This window comes from Manacus candei, unplaced genomic scaffold (genome assembly GCF_025592945.1).
Source record: "Manacus candei isolate 608988 ecotype Guabito, Panama unplaced genomic scaffold, ASM2559294v1 h1tg000036l, whole genome shotgun sequence".
In the NCBI taxonomy this organism is placed as follows: domain Eukaryota; kingdom Metazoa; phylum Chordata; class Aves; order Passeriformes; family Pipridae; genus Manacus; species Manacus candei.
The window spans coordinates 2504647-2528153 of record NW_026138084.1 but is presented as its reverse complement, the minus strand read 5'-3'; the positions used below and the strand labels follow the sequence as shown (position 1 = coordinate 2528153).

The following is a 23507-nucleotide window of genomic DNA, read 5'->3' as shown; positions in this document are numbered from 1 at the left end:
GAGGTATTATTCAAGCAGGGTAAATAGTGATTCCCACATAAAAACTGGCAAAGATAAGCAGCTTTTCAAACATCACTGGGAGATTATCATCTTCACTACAAACATACAAAAACATTTCACAATTACAAATGGAAAGAGCAAAGGGAATGGATATAAAGTTTACAACTGATACTTATTTTTATTCTTTTACACATGAAGCCTGTGAATGATGATTCCATGCATTCTGAATACCTGATTCTTAAATTTAGCCTAGCAACAGCAGACTCCTACATAGAAATACATGTGCTACAGATGTGCACTGAAGGCTTCAGCATTCCTGTAACCTTCATAAGCTGTTACTGCAAAGTTCAGTCATTTCTTTTCATGCATCATCATAAGAAAAACACTCTAGAACAAGGAGTTTTCTGGAAGGACAGTAATTCCTGGAAGTTGAAGACTTAAAAAGACAAATTCCAGACTACTGAGATGATTAACATCTATCCCCCTCTGAACAAGTCAAAGAATATTTGATAAAGCTCTTTGCAAAAGTTTAGCCTGTCCCCACCCACGTCTACCTTTGCTTACATTACACCTGATTTCTGTGGGGCTTAAATCAGGTTTTTATATGTCAATACCTGAAAGGCACTACAGTCTGGCAGATTTCCCTGGAGTACCTTTAATGACACATTTGGGAAGACACAACAGCTTAATCTGTGTACCTCTCACTTCTGAAACAAGCAGGCAGATGTGTATGCGTGTGCAGAGAACTAAGTTTCCTAAATCCAGCCCTGCCATACACTTGGAAATGACATCCCAAACCGACGTTCCTCACTGCAGCTCTGGCAGCAGCTTGAGCAGATGTGTTCAAAACCAAACCCCAGAGCTTGCTTAGAAATGGCAATATTTACAGTTTTTAAACTATGACAGCAAATAAAATTTGAAATTAACTACATCTTTTTCTCTTATCCATGGGATCCAATAAGCCAGAAATCCCTCTGGCCTTAGCTACATCAACAAAATCTTCGCAATGATTCCCAATCAGATCATGGCACAAGTGGCTGGGAAACCACAGCAAAGGCAAGAGGAGTAAAGTGTGGGTTCTGCAGTACGTACATTCTGGTGGAAGTCTGTTCTTTCTAAAAGCAAGCCTTTCAGTTTTCTTTCTGCTTTCTGCCAAACTAAACAGGACTCCGTAAACATACTGACGCACTGGCCTATACAGGAGAGCAGCAGGAGGCAGGTCTTTGTTGGCTTCATCTTCTATAGAAACGGCGATTTTGATTTCACCCTTTGGCAGGAAAGAAAGCAGAGAAATATGACATGTTACAGTGAACAAAAAGCATTCAGGTATCACAGGAACCCAATCCAGCTCCCAAATCCATCTCAGCTGGTCACGACAGATGTGATCCAGCAGTAACGTGGATCTCAGCTCGGGGCAGGTAACACCAGGGCAGGATTGCCCCAGCCTGCTTCTTCTCCTCCCAGCCCTGACTGATCATTCCTGTTGCTTTCCTCTTTCTTTTCTCCATTATAAACACGTTTGTTTGTCTGGATTATCTGCATGTGAGAATTAACTAAATAGTGATCTGCAAATATGGGCACTTAGAAGAGAAAAACAGCCCACATGGAAATAGATTAATGTGCTTTTAGACAGTCAAAGCACATTTAAAGCTGATATAGATTTCAGGAAGTTATTTTAAAAAAATATTCATGCTGTCCAAAAACACCAGTCTGAATTTTTCGTGCAGGATTTGAAACATTACTGAGGACTTACAGCAACAAACAACACTGTGAGAATACCTGGCCAAAAAAATCCTAACTGGGAATTACCCGAGTAAGGCTGGGTTTGAATACACATAAATAAAATGTTAGCATTTTATACATTTTCAGAAAAAAAGCATGAAAGAACCGTCCAACATTTTTCTCTCAGAAAAGCAGCAACACTGTTTTCTGTGACTTGCACATCCAACCATGTTAAAATATTCTTGGAAAATGACTGACTTCACTGCACTGCCCCCAAATATCAACCTTTATTTTCAACACTGACAAGAAAACACTCCATTGTGCTACTTTCTCTTAAAAAAAACCCACAAACATTTAAATGATACCAATAAGGAATCCTAAGGTGACATCTCAGAGTGATTACAGTAGGATATTGTCAGGTTTAGCTCAGACAACACTACCTTAGGTGTACGGCATGTCTGAAAGGTGTCTCTGCATAACAGCAACATAACCTGGAACACCTCTACGTGCCCATTTCTAAAGAACCCCCATAATTGCACCACAAGGTTCAACAGTCCTGCAGTCCTGCACTCGGGTCACAACAACCCCCTGCAGCTCCAGGTATGGGGAAGAGCGGCTGGAAAGTGTCTGAGCAGAAACAACCCTGGGGGTGCTGGTGACAGCAGCTGGACGTGAGCCCAGGTGTGCCCAGGTGGGCACCTGGGCTGTACCAGCCATGGTGTGGCCACAGGCCCAGGGCAGGGACTGTCCCCCTGTGCTGGGCACTAGTGAGGCCACACCTCAAATCCTGGGGTGAGTTTTGGGCCCCTCACGACAATAAAGATGTTGAGGTGCTGGAGTGTGTCCAGAGGAGGGAAGCTGGGGTAGGTCGGGCTCTGCTCCCAGGGCACAAGGGAGAGGACGAGAGGAAACAGCCTCAGGTGGCATCAGGGGAGGTTTAGACATTAGGAAAAATTTCTTCACCAAAAGGGTTGTTCAGCCCTGGCACAGGATGCTCAGTCACCATTCCTGGAGGGATTTAAAAGACATGTAGATGTGGCACTTGGGGACATGGTTCAGTGGTGGCCTTGGCAGTGCTGGGTAAACAGCTGGACTTGATCTTAAAGATCTTTTCTAAATGACTCTGCAATTCTATGATTAAACAGGAAGTAGTATTTAAATATGCCAAGAATATTTGGCTATGCAAAGTGTGAAGCAGAACTGGCATTGATGGTCTTCACAGACCTTTTGATTCTTCTCCACTTTTCTTCGACAAAGAAGTGTAAGAACACAGCAGCAACACGAGCTGTGGTGCAAAACAAACACATGGGAAATAGGAAATCCAAACCTCAACCTCTATACAGCAACTTTTGGTTTGATGGACTTCAGATCTGCCTGTGGTCCTTATAGTCCTGAAGTGGATTTTTAAGGTGAATAAAGGTTAACAGGAGTGGGGACAGTTCCATTTTGCTGCTGCTGGTACAAAAGGGATTTCTTAGAGCTGCTCTATTTCTCTCAGGGCCAGCTATCAACGATGTGAGGGATCAGACTGGGAGGGAAAACAATCTCAGTACTTCTGAATGCTGAAAATAGAAAAGACTTGGCACAGACACCAAAGCACATACGAAGGAATTTTTAGATGGAAACGGACTCTGCATAAACACACACACAGAGACATATACACACATGCTTATAGATATAAAAATACTACATATAGTCAGAAAAAAATTATTTTGTAAGTAAACACTTCTAATTATAGTATTCTCATACTTATTGGAACAACAGAAGGACTAAAAAGGGACCAGAATTCAGAGCACTAAAAAGGACGTAAAAATCTGATACTCTTTAGCCAGGAACACCAGAGCAATTATCTTCACAGACTCATTATCTCACAGTACCTCACTTTTAAATGTCATACCTTGGTTAGGACATGAAAGATGTAGGGATACATTAACCCTTTCTTGTGCCTGTGCTCTGCCACTCGTAACACTTCAGGTGCCACTGGAGGTAATGGAGGGGTAGTAATATCCATGTGGTTTCTGGTGGGCATGGACAACAGGCATGGGATTTGTGGATTACTGGTTTGATTCCCTTTGACATCAGCTGCCTGACTTCCTGAAGAAGCACTAGAGGAACCTTCTGCCTGTAACAGAACATACAAAATAAAGTGCTTTGGATGTGTCCAGAAACATACCAGCAGATCAGCCAAGAGAAACAGCAAATTTCCTCCCTCGCCCCCAATGAAAACAGTAAATCTTCACATCATGCAGTTGCAGTGTGTAGAATCATTATCCAAAGTTGGCTGCAAGGTTTTCAGAAAATAGAAACCTTCAGCCAGTGTTTGCTAGCAGCAGCAAATTACCAAGAAAATAAATATTATGGTAAAGCTTTAACTTATTAACAGCAACAGTAATTACTATTCTCTTTAATTTTTAACTGCACAATACAGAAGGGGACTGACGGCCTTTTAATGACATGTGAATGGCCTCTTAACTCAGTATTTCCAAGATACTCCCAACTCAGTGTGTGAACTGACAGTCTCAAAGTGTGTAATTTATCCAGACTTTCATGAACACATTCCTTCTCATCTCGCAGTTCCAGATAGAGCAGGGAGAAGGACACAGTTCCATTTGATAACATTTAGAACACACAGTGTTCGAACTCAAAAGCCTTGTAAAGGTTTGCTGGGTTCTGTTTAGTTTTTAAACATAAAATTCTTTTGTCTCAGAAGACTGTAAGAGAAAATGGCAATGTTTTCCGACCACGAGATTAAAGTGGTATTTTATTCCTGTTCTAGAAATGCAATTCCCAAACTTATGGAAAAAATCTGATGTGTAAAAATACACTGTAAACCTCCCAGTGAACAAGCCTTTTTAAAGATTTATGTTGATTCCTCACAGATACAACCAAAAAAAGAAGAGTTCATTCCTAAAAAGCCTGGTCTTCAAAACTGAAAGCTTGTTTTAGCTTAAGAGTTTATATTACCTTTATGTCCATAAACTATTATAGCAATAGTAAAAACTTTTGGGACTGAAATTTGATCACTTCATCCATCATCCGTATTTTCACAATATGGGTAAAGAAGTTCACGTGCCTCCTTAGACTTGAAAAGCAAAGCCAAAAGAAAAATGGCCAAAGCATGAAATCCCCCAGAATATGTAACATAAAAAACAGGCCCAAACAAGCTCAGTTTGTTCACTTCAGGTCCATGAAAAATAAAAACCTGCATGCAAGCATCAAAAAAATCCCACACAGATTTCAAAAATCTTCTACAAAAACATGTACAGTAGTAAAACCTGGCTCTAGTACAATATCAAAGGGCAACATTATTTTCAGATGACATTTTAAGCACACAATCAAAGAGTATATTACCAAAAGATTGCATTTTAGTTGGTAACCTAGAATTCCTTTGAATTATAAAAAAGAAAATATATGACAAAATGGTTAAAACTTGGAAACCACAACACTTCCAACACAACATGCTAATACCAGCTGCTTTTATAAACAAAAGAGCTATCATAGCTCTATTAAATCTTTGTTATATTATCAAATATTTCTTTATCAAGTTAGAGATTTTTGCCTCTGTCATCTACTACCCCAACAACTATAAGTCAGCAATCCTGGAGCACATGAGGAGTTTACAGAACTACCAAATACTGGGGGCACACAGGGAAGAAGAGAAAAAAAACCCTACACGACATCTGCACTACCCAGTTTCTTCTGGATCAGCTCCAAAGATATTCCAACACCCAGCCTGAGGAACTACCACAGTTAAAAGGTGGTGGTTTTTTTTTTTAGTAATATGCATCCAGCCAAATGAGATGAGCTTACCTTTGTCATGTAGAATCGGGCTGTGAGACAACTGCAAGGAATTTAAGTCAAGTGAAAGGAGCGTCAAGATTGCTGCTACCTGCCTGATCTCTGCTGAATTTTCAGCACTTTGCCTCAGAAATTCACACAGTTCACTCAGCTGAAATCTTCACAGAATCACAGATTGGAAGGGACTTCCAAGCCCACCTCATTCACCCCCTGCCATGGGCAGGGACACCTTCCACTGTCCCAGGTTGCTCCAAGTCCCGTCCAACCTGGCCTTGGACACTTCCAGGGCTGGGGCAGCCACAGCTTCTCTGGGTAACTTCTTCAGGAAGTACTGCTTCTTTTATCAATCACTAATATTCACCTCTCTAGGAAATGAGTTTAGCTATAAAATGTACTCACAATTCTTCCTGTCCTGCTCAACAGATGCAACTGTCTTCTCCTGCTCCTGAAGGCTGAAGAAGTGGTTTGATAATAAAAAAACTGGCAAGTAAAGCTCAGGAGCATTTATCTATTAAAGTGGATGCGTTTAAGTCAGCCTGTGTGCAAACATCTATTGGGAAGTTTAATCACTACCTGTACAGCTCTAATTTTGGGTCTATCAGGACATGCAGCCAGAGCTGTGCAGTGGGTCTGACCCAGCCATTGCTCCTCCAACCCAGCCACTGCTCCTCCCTGGGACACACTTGGGCTCTGGCAGGGGTCCACAGGGCTGCACACATGGCACAGTGCAGAGATCAAAGGGATGGAATAGCTCAGATTAGCATTTGCATACGGTGACTAATCCCCAGGCAGATACAGTTATGGTAGGGTCTGCACGAATTAGGGTCTGCACAAATAACAACTGCTGAGGGATGAAATCACCCGCCTGAGATTTTAAGCACAAAGCCCAAGTTTACTGGAATTCCTATGCAGGGAAAATGTTTTGTTTGTCTACAGTGTAATTAACTCAAGATTGGTGGTTTTGACACAATTAACAGTTGCTGTACAGCTCTACCAAAAAGGCACAGGAGATACTAAGTCCCTTCAAACTCAGATTCTTCTGTGAAATCCTCTGAATGCTCCTTCCAAACACGGATCACACTTGGAATACACACCATTGTATTCTCCATTTGACAGTGGTTTGAAATCTTGAAGGAATTTAATAATGTTAAGTCTTTATCAAGGGCTTATCTAGCTCATCCTTGCCTAGCTAAGCAGCAATACACTGTAACTGGTCTCAAGGAACTCCTTTAACATGTACTGCATGAAATTCCTACCACAAAGGACTTTTGTCTCCTCAGCTGAGCTTTAATGCACCTCCTGTGGTCTGTGGCTGACACTGATGTGTGTGTGAGCTGTGCTTACTGCACTGTGGGTTACAGGACACGGACTCTGACCCCATGGACACTCAGATTGTTACACTCCTTCCTGACAAATCTGACTAATGCACCACTGCAAACCTGGAGAACAACACTGAGGGTGAGATTGTTGGCTAAGGGCCAAACGAGGTTATTGATTTGTTTCTGGTTTATATCCAGTATTTTCTAACACATCCTATTTAATATTCATTTTTATGTATATCCTACAATGTCCTTCTTTCCTGGACTTTAAAGCTGTTGTTTCGTAATTCACAAAAAGGTGTAGAAGTTTGCACTAAACCCTATGGATTGATATTGAAAATCCTCCTTGAAGTTTGCTGTAAAGCTTTAACACAAAATAATGAACTGTGCAGTTTGGAACTTCAGGAAATACCTTTGTTTGGTCTCCCAGCTCTCCACGTGTTTGACTTTCTGACTGGGTTCCTGGTTTTTCCCAGCCTACTTTGTTCCCACTGACATGGCTGAAGAACGACAGAAAGAAAAACATCATATTAAAGTCCAGTTTAAGAGACAGTAGGATAAATCCTTGGTGTCTGGAACTATTTTGATTTTAAGGGATGTTTTCTATTAGAAATGTCCATTTGTAGGAGTCTTGAAGAGACTTGAACACCAACATTTATTCATTTACTCTATGTGAACATTTGGATCGTATTTAAAAGCTGCATATTATGATGACTAGATAATGTTCACACAAGAAACATTCTTGATTGATCTTTAAATATTTGTCACTATGCCAAGGAATTCTCTCAATTAGAAGACTTTCTTCAAACCATGATATAAATGATATAAATGTCTAGATTTCAGTGCCTGAATTTATTGCATAAAATGCAAAAGGAACACTACAAAAAATGCTGAAAAATCCCTTAGTGTGTTTTTTCTAATACAGGCACATTTCCAGTTCTGCACTGCATGGAAGCTATGCAAACCTACTTGATTTACTAAGCAAAACACAGGATAATATTTAAAGTTGATAGAACGCATCAGAAATCAAAGTCCAAGCAATCATACATCACTGTACACACATCCAAAATATAATACCCTGTAGAATCACAGAATCATTAAGGCTGGAAAAGCCCTCTAAGATCACCAAGTCCAACCATCAACCCAGCACCAACACCATGTTCACCATTAAACCGTGTCCTCAAGGGCCACATCTACACGTTTTTAGAACACCTCCAGGAATGGTGACTCCATCACCTCCCCAAGCAGCCTGTGCCAGGGCTGGACAGCCTTTTCAGTGAAGCCTTTCCCTAATATCCAGTCTGAACTTCTCCCTGGCACAGCTTGGGGCCATTTCCTCTTGTTCCCTGGGAGCAGAGCCTGACCCCCACCTGGCTCCAGTCAGAAATATTCGTGCAGTAAAGAAGAAAAGAGCAAACCCAGCTTCACTCCTGCTTTGCTCCATGAGGGCTTTTATGTCACTTCCAAAATGGTAAAGTTCTGACATTCACATCAGGTTTCTTTGCAAAGCCACATTATCCCCAAATTTAAGAAGTGTAAACACTGCAAGTTCAGTGAAGTTCCACAGTTTTTAGCTACTGTAATTTTAATGAATTATACTGTGAGGTAGGAATATTTCTTTTATACAAAGTAAAGAACTGGAAGGCTTTATGACATTTACCAAAACCTCACTCTCTCAATAAACCATAAGGGCAGGAGTGGAAAAACACCCAACATTATTTGGCTTTGAATTCCTGCTTAAGGAACACGGTAATGAGACTGAACCACGCATTTGTCTACAGTCACAGTGACCCAAAACTATCTTTTTAAGGTCTATCATTTCACTGATTTGCAGATTTCTGCAGGACCAGGACTTGGACTTCAATGATCCTTGTGGGTCTCTTCCAACTCAGGGTATTCTATGATTGATTCTATGATTCTTACTTTCAGGATACCAGTAAACAATTTTGAAAGGAAATTTATTTTAACAGAAGCTGAGTAAAAAAAACATCCTCATGAGAAACTTACTTCACTGCACCCCCATTGCCTTCATCATTGTCGGAGGACGAAGATGTAGAAGAGGCAGGAAAATAGGTTGAATCCACATGATTGGGGCTCCCACTCTGAGCTGGATTTATTGGAGAAGACCGTTCGTATAATGGTGTGTGTTTTCCTTCGTGAGGAATGTTACTGTAGTTGTTCTGCTCAGAAAGACTTTTTCCACCTGTTTCCAAGGTGATGGCTGGCTCAGAGAGGCTGTATGGGTATGGACCCTGGCCTTGGGCCCCACCCTGATTGGACATCTGCTGGGCCTAAAATAAAGGGACCTCTTGAGGGAAGGCAACAAAAAGGCTTTGCTTTTAAAACAAAATACATTCTTTAACCAAGTGGCCTTTTCCAAAGGTACACATTAAAACTCAGCCAGCTTGAACATCCACCAAAATTGTTCCATCTGAGTTTGTAGTGTCACTTTAGCTCCTCTTAGCATTCAGTCAGTGACCGCCTACACTAAAAAAGCTGGCTACACCTTTCCCACCTGGATTTCAGTTTGCTGAGCACAGTAGGCCTCTCCCAAGGAGCAGGGCAGAGACTGAACTTACCACAGGTTTTGCTTGTAGTGAGGTCTGTGGAATGTTAAGCATCTGAGAAGGAACATATGGTGGCACTATCCCAGGCATACCAAACTGATTCGGTCTGGCTGCTGTATTGCAGGGGAGGAGGGGAAAAGAAAGAAAAAAAAAAAAAGGAAAAAACCAAACACTCATGAAAACACTCAATATTTGACACAAAAGTTATCCTGTTTGTCCTTTTGCTTCTATGGTTTATTTATTCTTGTTCTGTTAGCATTACTGTTTTCTCATATGCCTTTAAGTCAGTTTTATTCATTTTTGCCTTTCAGTAAAAATGCTTTGTAGCTTGTGAAGTGTATTTTACTTGTCTCACCTTCTCTCAGGTCTTTGTATCTCTCACTGCTGCACATTCCTATTCTATCTGGGAATCAAAGGCAGCTTAAAAGAAAAAAAAAAGCCCAAAAGATGTCATAATGAAGATGCTGCCAAAACCAACGTCAGACAGATAAAAAATGCTGACACTTTCTGCCATTTGAACATTTGACCTCGAGTAGCCTTAACATCCTTTAATGTAGGTCTTTGGATTCAAATAAAGACACCCCACCCCTCAAATACGAGCAGGGAAATCTGTATCAGTGTACCAGTATGGTAACTGAAGAGCTTCAGAAAATTTCACCTAAAGTGACATTTTAGTGTTAAGAACAGGGTCAGGAAATCCTGTGAACACACAGTTAATTTTTAAGCCTTGAGAATAATCTGCAATGCCAGAACAACTGGCAAGCAAGTGTGGCTGCAATTTGAGCAGGTATGTTATGACATCAAAAAATCAAAGACTATAAAGAGATTTCTAAAACATGTCAGCAAGTCCAGTGAGAAACAAAAAATATGTTTTAATGACCAGAAATAGGAACTGTCCTCATGAATGGGACTGGACATCAGATTTAGTTGTTCACAGCATCATTCTCTCAAGTGTCCCAATGCCAGAATGGATATGGAATACCCCAGAGGAAAAGTAGTCCAGGTTGTTCTCCTCTTTTTGGGGCAAGAACACAACTTCAGCACATATCCTGTGAAAATCTTCTGAAACCCCATCTTTGAAGGTCAATGAGAATTGCCAGAGGATACAAACATTTCTGTAAGACCCTGCTAATAATGCTATTTCTGATTTCGGGTTATCTCAGGTTTTAGTTAAAACAAAAAGCCTGGTTGCTGTCATTACTTACCCAGGTAATGTGGTGGATGAAATGGCATAGGTTTATTAGTTGCTGAGTAATAAGCAACCGCTCTCTTAAACCGAGTAACTTTGTCATCTGTTCTAGACTAAAATAAGGAAAAAAAAAAAGATCTGTCAGGAGCACATCCAGGTTTGTCACCTGGAGGTCTGTACAGTAGTTAACATGCACCATATCACAGGATTATTGCCTTTGGACCCTCCTTTGGACTGCAGCACTGCTCCAGCCCAAGACATGTTATGTCACTCCATGTAGGGGTAAGGCTTGAACATACAGTCTTCATGTACTGCTCATTCTCAAAGGCAGTGCACAAAGCCAGGCTACAAACCCCTCTGGTTATCAAGAATTTAAAGCACTGAGAGTAGTAAATGCAGTATTTTTACCTTCAGAAAGATGGAACATGAAATTAGGGCAGCTAAGCCATCGCGTAACAGATTCCTGTTATCAACTGATCAAACCCCTGTTTTCATCAAATGCAATTCTCCAACAAAAATGTAGAGCGCAATCAATTAGAAAACCCAAGCAAACCAGTATTTGGCTTTATACTTTACCTGTGAATGTTGAAAAACATCTTTTGCTATGGCATCCAAATCAGTGGTGTCCTGAATGTTCCGGACGTAGTCGGCTACGGCTTTGATCACTACGTCACACGGTGGTAAAACTAACTGGTGAGCACGTACCTGTGCAAACAAACACACCAGCATGAGCACCTACCTGTGCAAACAAACACACCAGCATGAGCACCTACCTGTGCAAACAAACACACCAGCATGAGCACCAGGGCCACCAGCACACAGCCCAGAGCTCGGCTTTGACCTACTGGCAATATATTCAACAAATTCCCTGTCGCCAGATTTAGTATCTAATTACTTTTGGGCATTCCACTTTGTTTTTAAGGCTTAAATGATGACTCATACAAGTACAGTATATTTTTATATATGTGAAACTTCAGCTCTATGTAAATACCTGCTGGTTAAATACCAGCTCCAACCACAAACAAAGTTCAACAATGCTGATTCCTTTACTGCTTTCGAGTTGGACATTTCCTCTAGTGCAAAAGGCTGCATCTAATTCATCATACACCATAATCTTCATCATACATCCACATATATAAGCCAGAAAATATTTTGACACAGTTTATATTCTGAGTGTAAAGTCATATCAGAATTGATGAAAAAGACCCATTGGGAACAGGAAGATCTCTGTGTGCACAGAAAACGGAGGATTTGAAAATCAAATTTAAAAAAAAAAAAAAAAAAGGAGCATTTCAAGAAACTTATTTTCAAGGTTCTACGGAAATGGGCCTAAAAATTATTTGAAGATTACATAGTTTAATAATTAGTGTTTTCAGATTTTGTGCATTTCATTATCTGTAGCAGAATACACTGATACAGCTTCACAGCACATAACATCTCAGGCAAGAAATGACTTTTCTTTTATATTATACATCAGCCAAGAAGGATGTCTGGGTTTCTCTTGTTGCTATGATGGCAATATCAACATGGTTACAGGGCTGATTATTATTTTGCAGACACAGATGAAATTCTTAAGATAATTCCATTGACAAAATAATTTCAATATCCAGCATTAATGTTTCACCATCCAATTCCAGATGTGTCTGGCCTCCCACATTCACCAACGATTTTAAGTGCATGAAAAACACGTGCTTTAATGCAAATTAAAAGTTCCCCTTGAGTTTATGACCTGGGCCCAGAGACCACAGATACATCTACAAATCACAACCCAGGGTCCAGCCTTCCCAAGGTGTTAGGAAAATGTTGAATTCCCATTGATTCACTGGTCACTAACTCAGGCCATCGGACTGAAAAGGTGACAATCACTTTGGACTTTGTAGCAAGAAGAAAGAGCTGGAAGAACTTTGTGGGACAATATCCAAAGCCCCTATGAACAGAGGTTCCTGCAGCTCAGCAACCAGGTGGATGTGCCATTCCAGGGAGTTCTAGACTCATTCTTTCGCCTGATTCCTTCTTTTGTCCACATGGAGAAAGGAGGACAACTGGATAGTCCTGGAAACACTGGATTTCCACCTCAACACTCACTTGGTTCCTCCTGAAAATAAACTAGGGATTACCCAGCCTGTGTTATGGGAATCACTACTGTGACACTCCATGTGATCCTACAGTGGGTACAGAAACTTTAGGTCATGGAACCATCCTGGACTACTGCAAAATTCCAGGCAGGGAGTGGTGCTGCCAGCTGGGTCTGCAAAGCTCCTCAACCACCAGCAGCTCCTGTCCCTTGTGCTGCACACTCTCGCAGGGGCAGAAAGGAGGTCTCCAAATACGTGTCCTACATTTCAGAGGAAGCCTGAGGATTTTCTAAAAATTCTGTCTGGAATCTCTGCACAGTTCTGGAGCGCTCTGCCTGTGCCTACAGGGGCAGCTAGGTTCTTGCTGTTAACATCTTTTAATCTGTGTCTTTGTAAAATTCAGCGATTCGAGACTTGAGAGATCATTATTACGATTTAACAGTTCTATTTTTAAGGTATAAAAAAAATGAAAAATCTTTATACATTCTTACTGCATTCTACACAGAGGGATCAAACTTTACTAGAAAATACCACAATTCAGCCTTGTCAGAAATGTTTATGCAAAATTCTGATTAATACTTCATGAGTTTTATCTTTGCAAGTTTAAAACCTGTACCACAACCCCTTTTCATTATATATGGAGTCTACTATATGTGATTATTTTCTTCCCTGCCCTTATTTGATCCACTTATGATGCAATTTCTTAGATTGCCTTCTTCATATTCAAACCATAGAATTTTTGCCAGATTCCCATTTTTATTAATTTCCTTCTCCTAATGTCTACTTTTTACAAATCTCAGGATATTTATTCTATACCTGGTCACCCTCTGCTAAAGATGAACTACGTATTTTATAAGCCTAAATTAAACATAGAAACAGACTGGTTTGGGTTGGAAGGCAACTTAAGGATCATCCAGTCCCACCCCCTACCATGGGCAGGGACACCTTCCACCAGCCCAGGTTGCTCCAAGCCCTGTCCAGCCTGGCCTTGGACACTCCCAGGGATGGGGCAGCCACAGCTTCTCTGGGCAACCTGTGCCAGGGCCTCCCCACCCTCCCAGGGAAAAATTTCTTCCCAATACCTAATTCAAACCTGCCCTCCTTCAGGTTAAGGCCATTCCTCCTTGTCCTGTCACTCCATGCCCTTGTGAAAAGTGAACAGTTAAGAACAGTTCTGTTTAGTGTAGTCAGTGGTAGGGCAATTATTTCCATTTCAGATACTAAAATCCAAATTTTCACTAACATGCACTCTGAATATACACAATACTAAACACAGATCACATTCACATGTAAGCTTAACAGTGACAAATAATGATGATAACATTCTGCCCCCATTTTGGAAGCAGAAGGAACAGATTTTCTTCTCCCTGGTAATCCAAGTCTGTTGCTGAACACCTCCCATTTTCCTTGAATGTGTAACAATTACCCATCCCTAAAGCAGCTGAATCATCCCATGGCTGTGTCATGCTGGATGTGCTCTCTGCAGAGCCCTTGCAGAAACCCTGAGCTGCTCCCTGAGTGTTCCTGCAATCTCTGCTTGGGAACACAGTGGATGACAGGAGTAAGCAATCTCCCCTTAATTTATATCATCTCCAAGGTGGCAATATTGAATAAACCATATAAAGCTGGCACCAAGAGAAGACATCACATCAGTCTGGCACTAATGCTCAGCTCAGGCCCAGGGAACGTGGAGCTCAAGTGTGACCTATCAAGGACTCACTTCACATATTGCTCCCATTTAGCTGCCTCTAAAAAGCCTCAAGACCTCACTGGAGAATATTCTTAATTCCTGAAGTGAGACCTTCTCAAAGTATGTTTTACAGACCTAGAGACACTTCAGATATTTGGATTTTCTTTTCTTCTGTTTCAAAGACATCCAGTGCAGATGTGAGAACACCCTCAAAACTAAGAGTGTCGTGACCTACACTACACAGAAGCCAAAAATGAAAGTGGTGAAATAAAGGGTACTTTCCTGATAATTAAGAGGAAAATATTTCTATTCATTTTGGAACTTTCCAGAAATCCAAAACTGTAGATTTTATACTGAATCATAAAGAATGTTTCTAATCCCATGTGCATTAAAATACAGGCTAAGTCTTACTGTGCATTAGGGATGGGGAAAATTCAGACTTGCAGCAGAAGTTACAGAGCACATGTTCATGGTTCAAACTTAATTTTAGTGTTGCACAAAGTGTTTCTGAACAAAAGCAGCAGCATGTTTTACCAGTTTCTCATTAGAAGAGATTTCTTCCTAGAAGTTATTTTTTCCCTTATGCTCTACAGAAAAGTTTCAGACAAAGAACAACACGGAAAATCTATTTTGGAAGGCAAACATGGGGGTGGGTCCCACACTGGGAGGTGACTGGGTTGGAGAGCTGACGCCTGAAAAGGGCCTGGTTTCTTTGCTAGTTGTAAAAGGACTCCTTCAGTTTGTGACAGAGCACTGACAAAAATCACAAGGGACCTATTTGTGCACTCTGAAGATTAAGTGGGGAAAGGTCATGAATTCTACAGAGGTATTTGTCAAAATGAGAGGCAGACAGTAACACCACAAACCCTGAAGGTGCAAGATAAAAACGTCTTGGGTTTGCTGAAATAAACTTTCAAAAAGGCTTTTTTGGAAAAGAACAGACTCACATAAGCCCAGCTCTATGGGATGAGTAGGGTAGTGTAGAAGGTACCTAAGCTACAGTTGGGAAAAGCTGGGAACACCCCAGTTGCCCACTGTCTTCAGGAAGCAGCCTTTAGAAACTAATCAACACCACATTTACTGCTGTGCCTGCTGGAAACAGATAATTGGTTCAGTTTTATTTTCAAACCATGAAAAAAAGAGACCTCAAACGTTCAGAGGCAACACATAGGAAACATTTTTTTTCCTGCTGGCTAGAGAAAAGGCTGAAGATATGAAAGATACTACAACAAATTGCCTGGGTTTTGTTATTTCTGCCTTGTAGTTTCTGTTAGAGATAGCAACCAAACTGTTTGGATCTTGTATCAGCCTTTGAATGTTAAAAATACTTCATCTTAGGAGCTTGTAGTGCATCTGATCTAATGATAAGTTTTCTGAAGAGGCAAGAAGTTCCCTGGATGACTTAAAATCCTCTCAGATCAGCAAAGCTCAGCTTTTCCCTGAAGATCGGTTTATTTGATTAAAAATTCTCTCTCCTCCTCCCTCCATCCTGGCTGAGAAGCTGACCTCTTTCTGTTTAACAATAATTCACAGGGCACGGGCATTGTTTGCTAACAATTTGTAAACACAGGACGTGGAGAAAACCAAACCTAAGCAGGGAACAAGAATTATGTCAGAAAGCAAAGGGGAGAGCAGAAGCACAAGCCAAAGATGTGATACAGACTTCCCTGAGCCCTGTGTGACAGCCCTGCACACCACACGACCCCGAGGGCTGGGCTGCCATCCAGGACACCCTGACAAGCCAGAGGGACGAACTGGCAGAGCCCTCAGAAATTCTACGGTCACAAAAGCGAAGCCTCGTACCTGGGCAGGAATAAACCTGGCTACTCCCCAGGCTGGAGGTGTGCCAAAGGGACCTGGGGCTCCTGGAAGGCAGCAGCAGCTGGAGCAGGAGCCAGCAAGGTGCACCCTGGGCTGTGCAGCAGGAGCACAGTGGCAGATCCAGGGATCCTGCTCTCAGCATGTGGCAGGTCACCTCCAGAGCACTGCATCCCAGCTGGGGCTCCAGCCAGGTGTCAGAACAGCTGAGCTGGTTCTGCAGAAAGCCTCCAGATTGTCAGGGAGTTAGGAGCAGTTGCTCTGCAAGAAGGGGTTGAGGGAATGGCACTCATTCAGCCTGGCAAAGACAAGGCTTTGGAGATACAGCCTTCCAGTACCCACAGAAAGGTGAGTGAGCACACGGAGCCAGCTCTTCACAGCAGTGCGTTGTGTAAGAGCAAGAGACACCAGACATAGCCTGAAACAAGATGGGCTCAGACTGAACGCCAGGCAAAGCATCTGCACCGTCGGGACTGTCAAACCACGGGGCAGGCTGCCCAGACAGGTTGTGCAGCCTCCAACCTCTGAGATTTCCAAGACTAGTCTAGGCAATGCCCTAAGCAACCTGCTCTGACCTCAAGCTGACCACACTTTTCACAGGAGGTTGGACTAAGTAACTTCCTGAGGTGCTTTCTGACCTGCATTATGATGACCCTTAGCATCAAAAAACCCCACAAACAACAAGTCACTTACTTGAAGTCTATCTTAATAGTACTACCTTTGTTATCTGAACAGCAGCAAATTACCTAAGCATCTACTTCACACCTTAGTCCCTCTGGCAGACACCCTCTGAAGTCAACAAACTGAGTAAGACAGGAATTTCCTACAGCGCTTCAGAGAAGGAGCCTAATCTGTGTATTTTGGATTGCTTTGTGGAAGCATCTCTCCATCCCTCCCCACTGAGATGCAACAACCAAGGAGACAGAGTTTCCCTGCATACTCTCCTTACTCACAAAGGGAGACTGCATTAAGCCTTGTTTCTAAGGTTACCTTGTGAATGAAGACTCAGCACTTCTTCGGTGGTCTGTGCTCCCAAACAGGCACTAATTTATTCCAGAGGTAAGAAACTGCCCTCCCAATCTCATTCTGACAGTATTATTCATTGATCTTGAAGCCCCATACTGTAACCAGCTTTCCCAGAATAAGAACCAAATTGTCTTTGTCTTAAAAGATAAATCCCAAAGCACACAAATAAAAAGCACGATAATGCTGGCTTCCAAACAAGGTCAGCTGATTTCTCAGGAAGTCAATCAACTCCCTTCTTGTTTCAAACCCCTGAGTGGGGTGGTCATTTCAGTGAACTCTGATCTCAGGCAGGTGACAGGACACAAGCCCAAGTCTGCACATTTGTTAGATACATTATCTGTTTCCACAGGGACATTTGGACAGATGAGAGCCTGACTCAGAACAGCTCACAGGGATGGCTTTTGATTCCTTCTCCCTTTTGCAGCAACAGCAATTCATATCTCTTCATTTAAATCTGGCCATGGAACCTTCACAGTTCTGCTGAGCTGATGGTAATTGTCAGTGTCTCCTGAAAGGCTTTTCATGCAGCATATAGAGATTGTTTGGGTCATTTCCTTCCAGATGTGAAGTATGGATTCTTCAGTCAGGTTTCCATTTCCCTTCCTTTTTCCCACTTCTACTCAGCTGTTCCTGGACGAACAACCCTCACCTCATGTCCCTCTTTAAAACAGAGGTAAGATCTCCCCAGGTTTGCTTTTTTCCCCCCTCCCCATGGTGACACCTGAGCAGACACAGCAATTTCTATCAGCAAAGCTGGTTCTTTCTTTTCTAAGTTACACTTTCTCACTGGTGAACTGGCAAAGCTTCGCTTGTAGGAAAAGTAACATTTTGCTACAGCATAATAAAAGATTGAGAGAGAATGCACGAAATAAATTGTATATTATTAACTGTCACAGCTCTCCCTGAAAAGCAACAAATTCAGCTACTGGAATGGAATCTGTCAGCTTTGATTCTCAAGATCACACTGTCCTAGAGACAGAAGATTAAAATCTTTACTCAATGAGAAAAAGCTTTCTAAATCCCGAGTTGAATGAGGTGTGGAATCAGAGATCTTGGTTCCCAAGCATGGAGAACACTGTTGTAACTCTAAATAGACACAACAAAGCAAAGTTTGTAAGCACAGCCCAGGAAGGACATCCTGGGGAAACACAACAACTTCCCCCCATTTCCAGTTTTCATGAAGGCTTGCACTGTTCTGGAACTACTCTCTGCTATCAGCCTTGTGGTTAATACAAATGTCTTTGAGGTTTTTTTAAGCATTCATAAAATTTACAAGAAATATTGCTCTGTGCACATCTACAGTGAAGAGGCCCCTACAGAGAACTGTGATGACATCACTGACATACTAGTGTGTCAAATGAAATTAAACTCAATTACTGAGCTCCTGAAAGAAGTTATCATTTCAAACCATGAGCACTATGAACCTAAAGAAACAAGCAGCAGTTGTTCCATGACCAGTAACTAATGAAGACTGGGTTGCTGCAGACATGCCCTTCCATGTGACACCATCACCAGGCAGCAGACAGAGGTGCTGTGGCCAGTTTGGGGCTGTGCACTGGCAGCAAAGCTGCCGTGAAATTCAACAAATCCTGTGTTGTGCAAGCCTTTCCCTCAGTCAGGGCATTTATTTGAGGCTTTGCACTGATAACAGTGCAGCAGTTGTCATGGAATCTCCAACAGCCAAATGGAAACTGCTTTCATATCTGATTACATTGGCCAACAGATGAAATACATCAGGGAAGAACTGCCTGAGGAGGCCCAGGGATACTCTGCGGGAACACACTTTATTTCCTTGAGACACCAGCTACAGAGCCCCAGTGGTGTTTCCACTGAAAATGTACATCTAGAAGCAAAGATTACAAATACCCAATTCTCATTCAAGTAATTCAGTATAAATTTAGAGGGCTTTCCAGGAGGTTTAAGTGTCTGAAGTCACATGCTGAACTGGCTGTCAAACAAGTCAACTCAGCCTAGACCACAGAAAAGTATCATCAGAAAGTTTATTGACCACTAGTTGACATTTTAACCTTTCAGTAAGAAATGAAAACACAGGCACACTCTCTCGTTTTTTCACCTCAAGTTTTACAAGGAAGTAGCAAACATGCATGCAGGTTTTGTTTTGCCACTGCAATGTGCTGACACTTACCTTCCTAAACACAGGAGCGGCAGCAAAACAGGGGATGAGCGTAACAAATGTCACAGCTGGTCACTAAGAAATGCACATGCAAGTCCTAAAAATTCTGCTGAAAATCTGGAATCTGCTTTTAAATTCTACATTTGGTCAAACAAGTTACAATTTCTCATGGCTTAATAAACTTTTGTTGTAGAGATAACAAAACATTCAGGCAGCATTTACAAAAAGCGGATTATTTGCTGCCTGGTATACCTTTGAAGAAAGGGAAATAGATACATCTGTTGTGGCAGAGAAAGGTCACTATGATCCTATTCTCTGATGTGTCCAGTTTCCCTTTTATAGCCATTTACTTGGCAGATGCACAGAGCAAGTGTGATGAAGCAGCAGAACACACATATGGTAAACTAAGAGCATCAGACAAGTTACTTGTCTCAAACCACCCCCCTCAAAACTACTGAAGCCACTTTGGCTTTCTTGTGCAGCATATTCTCCAGGACATTTACACTTTAAGTACCAAAACCTGACTATTACCCACAAATTCAGAGCAGCAGACAATAAAACAAGATGGTAGGAAGATATACAGCTCATTATTTTTGATAGCTGAAGAACATGACTAAACAAAAAACTCTCTTCTTAACAAAAGAGGAGAGCAAGAAGCTGCATTCTCCAAGCCAAACCACACTGGAGCTGTGGCTCGTGCAGCTGAAGGGCACTGAGGGGGATCACATAGGCTAAGTTTAGCCTTGTAAGGCTCCTGACCCCAGGTATCCTCTGAAGCCAGGACTGGGACACCTGAGGGTGACTGAGCACAGGGGCCTCGCAGAGCTGCTCTCAACTAACCCATCACACTGCTCCGTGCACAGAATTGGGTTTAGCTCAATTGCTCCTGGTTATATCAAAATTGTACCTTAAGTGAAGCTAGTGGATGTTCTGGACCAAGTAAACTCCAATGAAAGGAAGCCAAATCTTCATCAGGTAGAATATGATTACCTGGAACATAATGCAGAACTCATTTAAGTACATCTCAAAATGTTACACACAGTTTCTACATACAGCTAACAGATCTGCAATCGGCCCTCAACTCCCCATCAAGAGGATTAACAGATTAAACTTGCAGATAGCTTTTTGTTACTCCAGAAAACCCTAATTAGCATTCTGCTGCTGCAGCAAGAGCCACTTCCCCGTGTGTGAGGAGCACTCTTCCATGAAACCAACTCACAGCAGCAGCAGAGCCAGGGACAACACCGGGTCCACCCCAGTCGGTGTGTCCTGTCAGGGAATTGTCAACAGGATTTCATAGTGCAGGTGCAACAGTGTAAGAACACATCCTATTGCCCCCTGACACACAGTGGAAGGCCCTTTCTGCATCCCAGCATCTGCCCTTACTGATCCACATGGGAGCTGCCTCTGGAATCTGCACTCTGCCCCCTGTGCAGCATGGGTCAGGCAGCAAGGCACCAGGCAGGTTTATTCAACCCTCAACACAATCTAAACACAGGTTTATCCAACACTTAGCAGGTTCCCAATTCCTGAAGTTTCTTTTGTGGACCTGACCAGGTCAGATGGGACCCTGGGCTGGCAGCAGCGAAGGAATTGGGAAATCAATTTGTTGTTTCCATGGACAGAGACTGTATTTACCACACTGTTCAGACTCAATGGAAGATCACCCATATCGTTTTTTTTCTAAAGCACATCACACTCAACAAACAAACAAAAAACCCCAAACCAACAAACCTAAAAAATTCTTACTAGGAAACATTTCAAACATTTGAATTAATAAAAAATGTAACTAATCAACTACTTATTAAGTCCAGTGGTTGTGGATCCAAACTTTACAAAGAGCTAAACAGGATATATTCTTAAAACTCTGGTAGAAAACTTCAGGATACTTTCTACACCTGGTTTTATAAAGTAGCAACTTAGTAGTGAGTGCATTGTTCATAAAGAATATGAGAAGATTCTTCAAACGTTATAACAATTGTTTCCTTTCTTAACATTTTGCTTGTAAACATCTAGTTTGCTCTTAGTGGTCTTTAACATGTGAAAGCCAGGAAAGCTGTCCCCTGCCTGGTGATGCCTCTTGGAGAGAGAAGTCTTTGTGTCCAATCAATACTCTACCCATTACTCAGACCTCCAGCAAGAAGATATTATCATTTTTATTCATTAGGAGCTAAACTTTAACCTCACATCAAAAAGATTCAACAAGTTTGCATAAAACAGCCACATCCTCACTAATCTAGTCAAGGAAAGATTAAACAGTTTTTATAATACAGGTCTGACAAAATCTACTGGGACAATAACTCCTACAGATGCTACAATTGCTTCTCTCCCTTCCACCAAAACCTCAATTTTGTTTGGTCTCCATCTGTCATTGCAGTGAATTCCATCCCCCTGCACACACATAAAATCACTGTTTGATCAGCTCTCACCCCGTACTGAAGTGTAGGATTTAGGATGCTGAAGTGCAGCAGTGTCTTTTGTGGGCCAACTAAGAAGTGATGCCTGTACTTACCTTAGGTAGTTCTAAAACTTTCCTGAGAAACAGAATGTGATTCCATAACTAAACACGTTACAAAGTGCTGTCACAGTGGGAAAGAGATCAGCGTTACGTAAGCAACCTCTATTTCTTGACCTGGCTGAACAACCTCAACATATATTGATTTTTCCCATTTTAATGGCTTATTATAGTATATGCCTTAGTTTTTTTAAAAGCAATTAGATACTAATTGAAGCTACTGCCCTTTCTAAAGACTTCACTGAATTACAGCCCTATGCCTCACACTGGGTTTGTTTTTCTACTGCTGAAGCTTGGACTGCTTTTCTTTCTTTAAATTATTCTGAAGTATTTGAGTCAAAATTTACAAAAGAACCCAAATCAACTCCCTGTTTATACCAGCACCAGTTAGAAGAGAAATTTTTAAGAGCACACTCTCAGAGGATGCAGTGCCCAGACCATATTTTAACTGTCCATGCCAAGGATACTCCTTATATTATAAAGCTACAACTACAAACCCCTTCTGCATGAAAAGCTGGAAGAAGGAAAAAACTATAAACCAAATGAACCAAGCACAGTGTACACAGAACCTCCTCAGAAAGCAAGCTTTAAAAGTTTGCCTAGCTGGTACAGTCATAAAAACATTTTGCTGCAACACTTCAATAGACACTTTATCCCTGAAAAGCTCAATCCCAAATCACTTGCCACTGAGAACACTTTTGTAGCTGCCCAGGTCAGTGCCATTCCTCAGGCTTCTCCAACTGCTCAATGGGAGGCTGAAACTTTCAGGATGTTTTTCCTCTTTCAGCATCCCCAAACTGCCCCTTGGAGTTAATGACAAGAAAGTATCTGAGTATAAAGAAATTTGAGTTTTCTGGATACGGGGAAACAGAAGCCCTGAAGTTGAATATGGATATTACAGTTATTGTCATAGTTTGGGCCTTCTGAACTGCAAACATTAAAGCAGCAGCTTAACTGTCATTATTTCAGAATACGTTATTTTATTCCTACATGAAGTACTGGCATGGGGAGTTACATTGCTGAACCCAGCAAAAAATTCATGTGCCCTTCCATGTCATAAACTATCACTCACTCCTTCCCATTTCTTTATTCTACTTATCAGGACTAAAACGAAGCCACAGGAGCAAAGGCAGAATAACCTGTGAAGCCAGACAAGTCCTTAGATATTCAATAAAAATATAAAAACTTAGATCTGAATGAGCTACCCTAATTTAAACACCTTCCATGCACAACTATGTGCCCATAGGCACTTAGTGTTTTATTTGAAAAAAAGTTACTATATTACCAAGATTGCAAAAGTGAAAACATGTTGCAAGTACTTTAAGTCAAACTGTATCTGTTTGTTGTCAGCTTATATAATCACTTCCTATCCCAAATACCTAGGGTTCCTAAAACTCACTCACACAAAAATAACACAAAAGCCCCGAGTGCAGGAAGACCTACCTCTTGAGCAGCTTTCTGTTCTAACCCCATGAACTTTATTCTGCTTACTCATACTGAACACACACACAGACAATAAATGCAAAGGAATACCCAGAACTAAACTCATATCTGAACTGGGTTTTTTTTAACCTTTGTACCAATTTGGTGGGGGAGGGTGGTGGAAAAAGCTACCAAATCTCTCTCTAGTTGTCATGTGAAATGACCTCAGATT

At 41.6% G+C, this 23507-nt stretch overlaps 1 protein-coding gene across 3 annotated transcripts in view; it reads right to left on the bottom strand.

Annotated features, from left to right (window-relative positions):
* Nucleotides 1-23507, bottom strand: part of FAM120A (family with sequence similarity 120A) — a 52477-nt gene that overhangs the window by 21040 nt on the left and 7930 nt on the right. For 2 of the 3 annotated variants that reach the window (XM_051793231.1, XM_051793229.1), the window contains exons 3-10: nucleotides 20246-20328; nucleotides 11172-11300; nucleotides 10612-10708; nucleotides 9419-9519; nucleotides 8847-9130; nucleotides 7252-7339; nucleotides 3620-3844; nucleotides 1093-1267 (exon numbers count right to left, since the gene is read on the bottom strand). In XM_051793231.1, the coding sequence (XP_051649191.1) occupies nucleotides 1093-1267; nucleotides 3620-3844; nucleotides 7252-7339; nucleotides 8847-9130; nucleotides 9419-9519; nucleotides 10612-10708; nucleotides 11172-11300; nucleotides 20246-20328 (1182 nt within the window). The remainder of the gene's footprint in view (nucleotides 1-1092; nucleotides 1268-3619; nucleotides 3845-7251; nucleotides 7340-8846; nucleotides 9131-9418; nucleotides 9520-10611; nucleotides 10709-11171; nucleotides 11301-20245; nucleotides 20329-23507) is intronic. The other variant, XM_051793230.1, reaches the window with a different exon arrangement.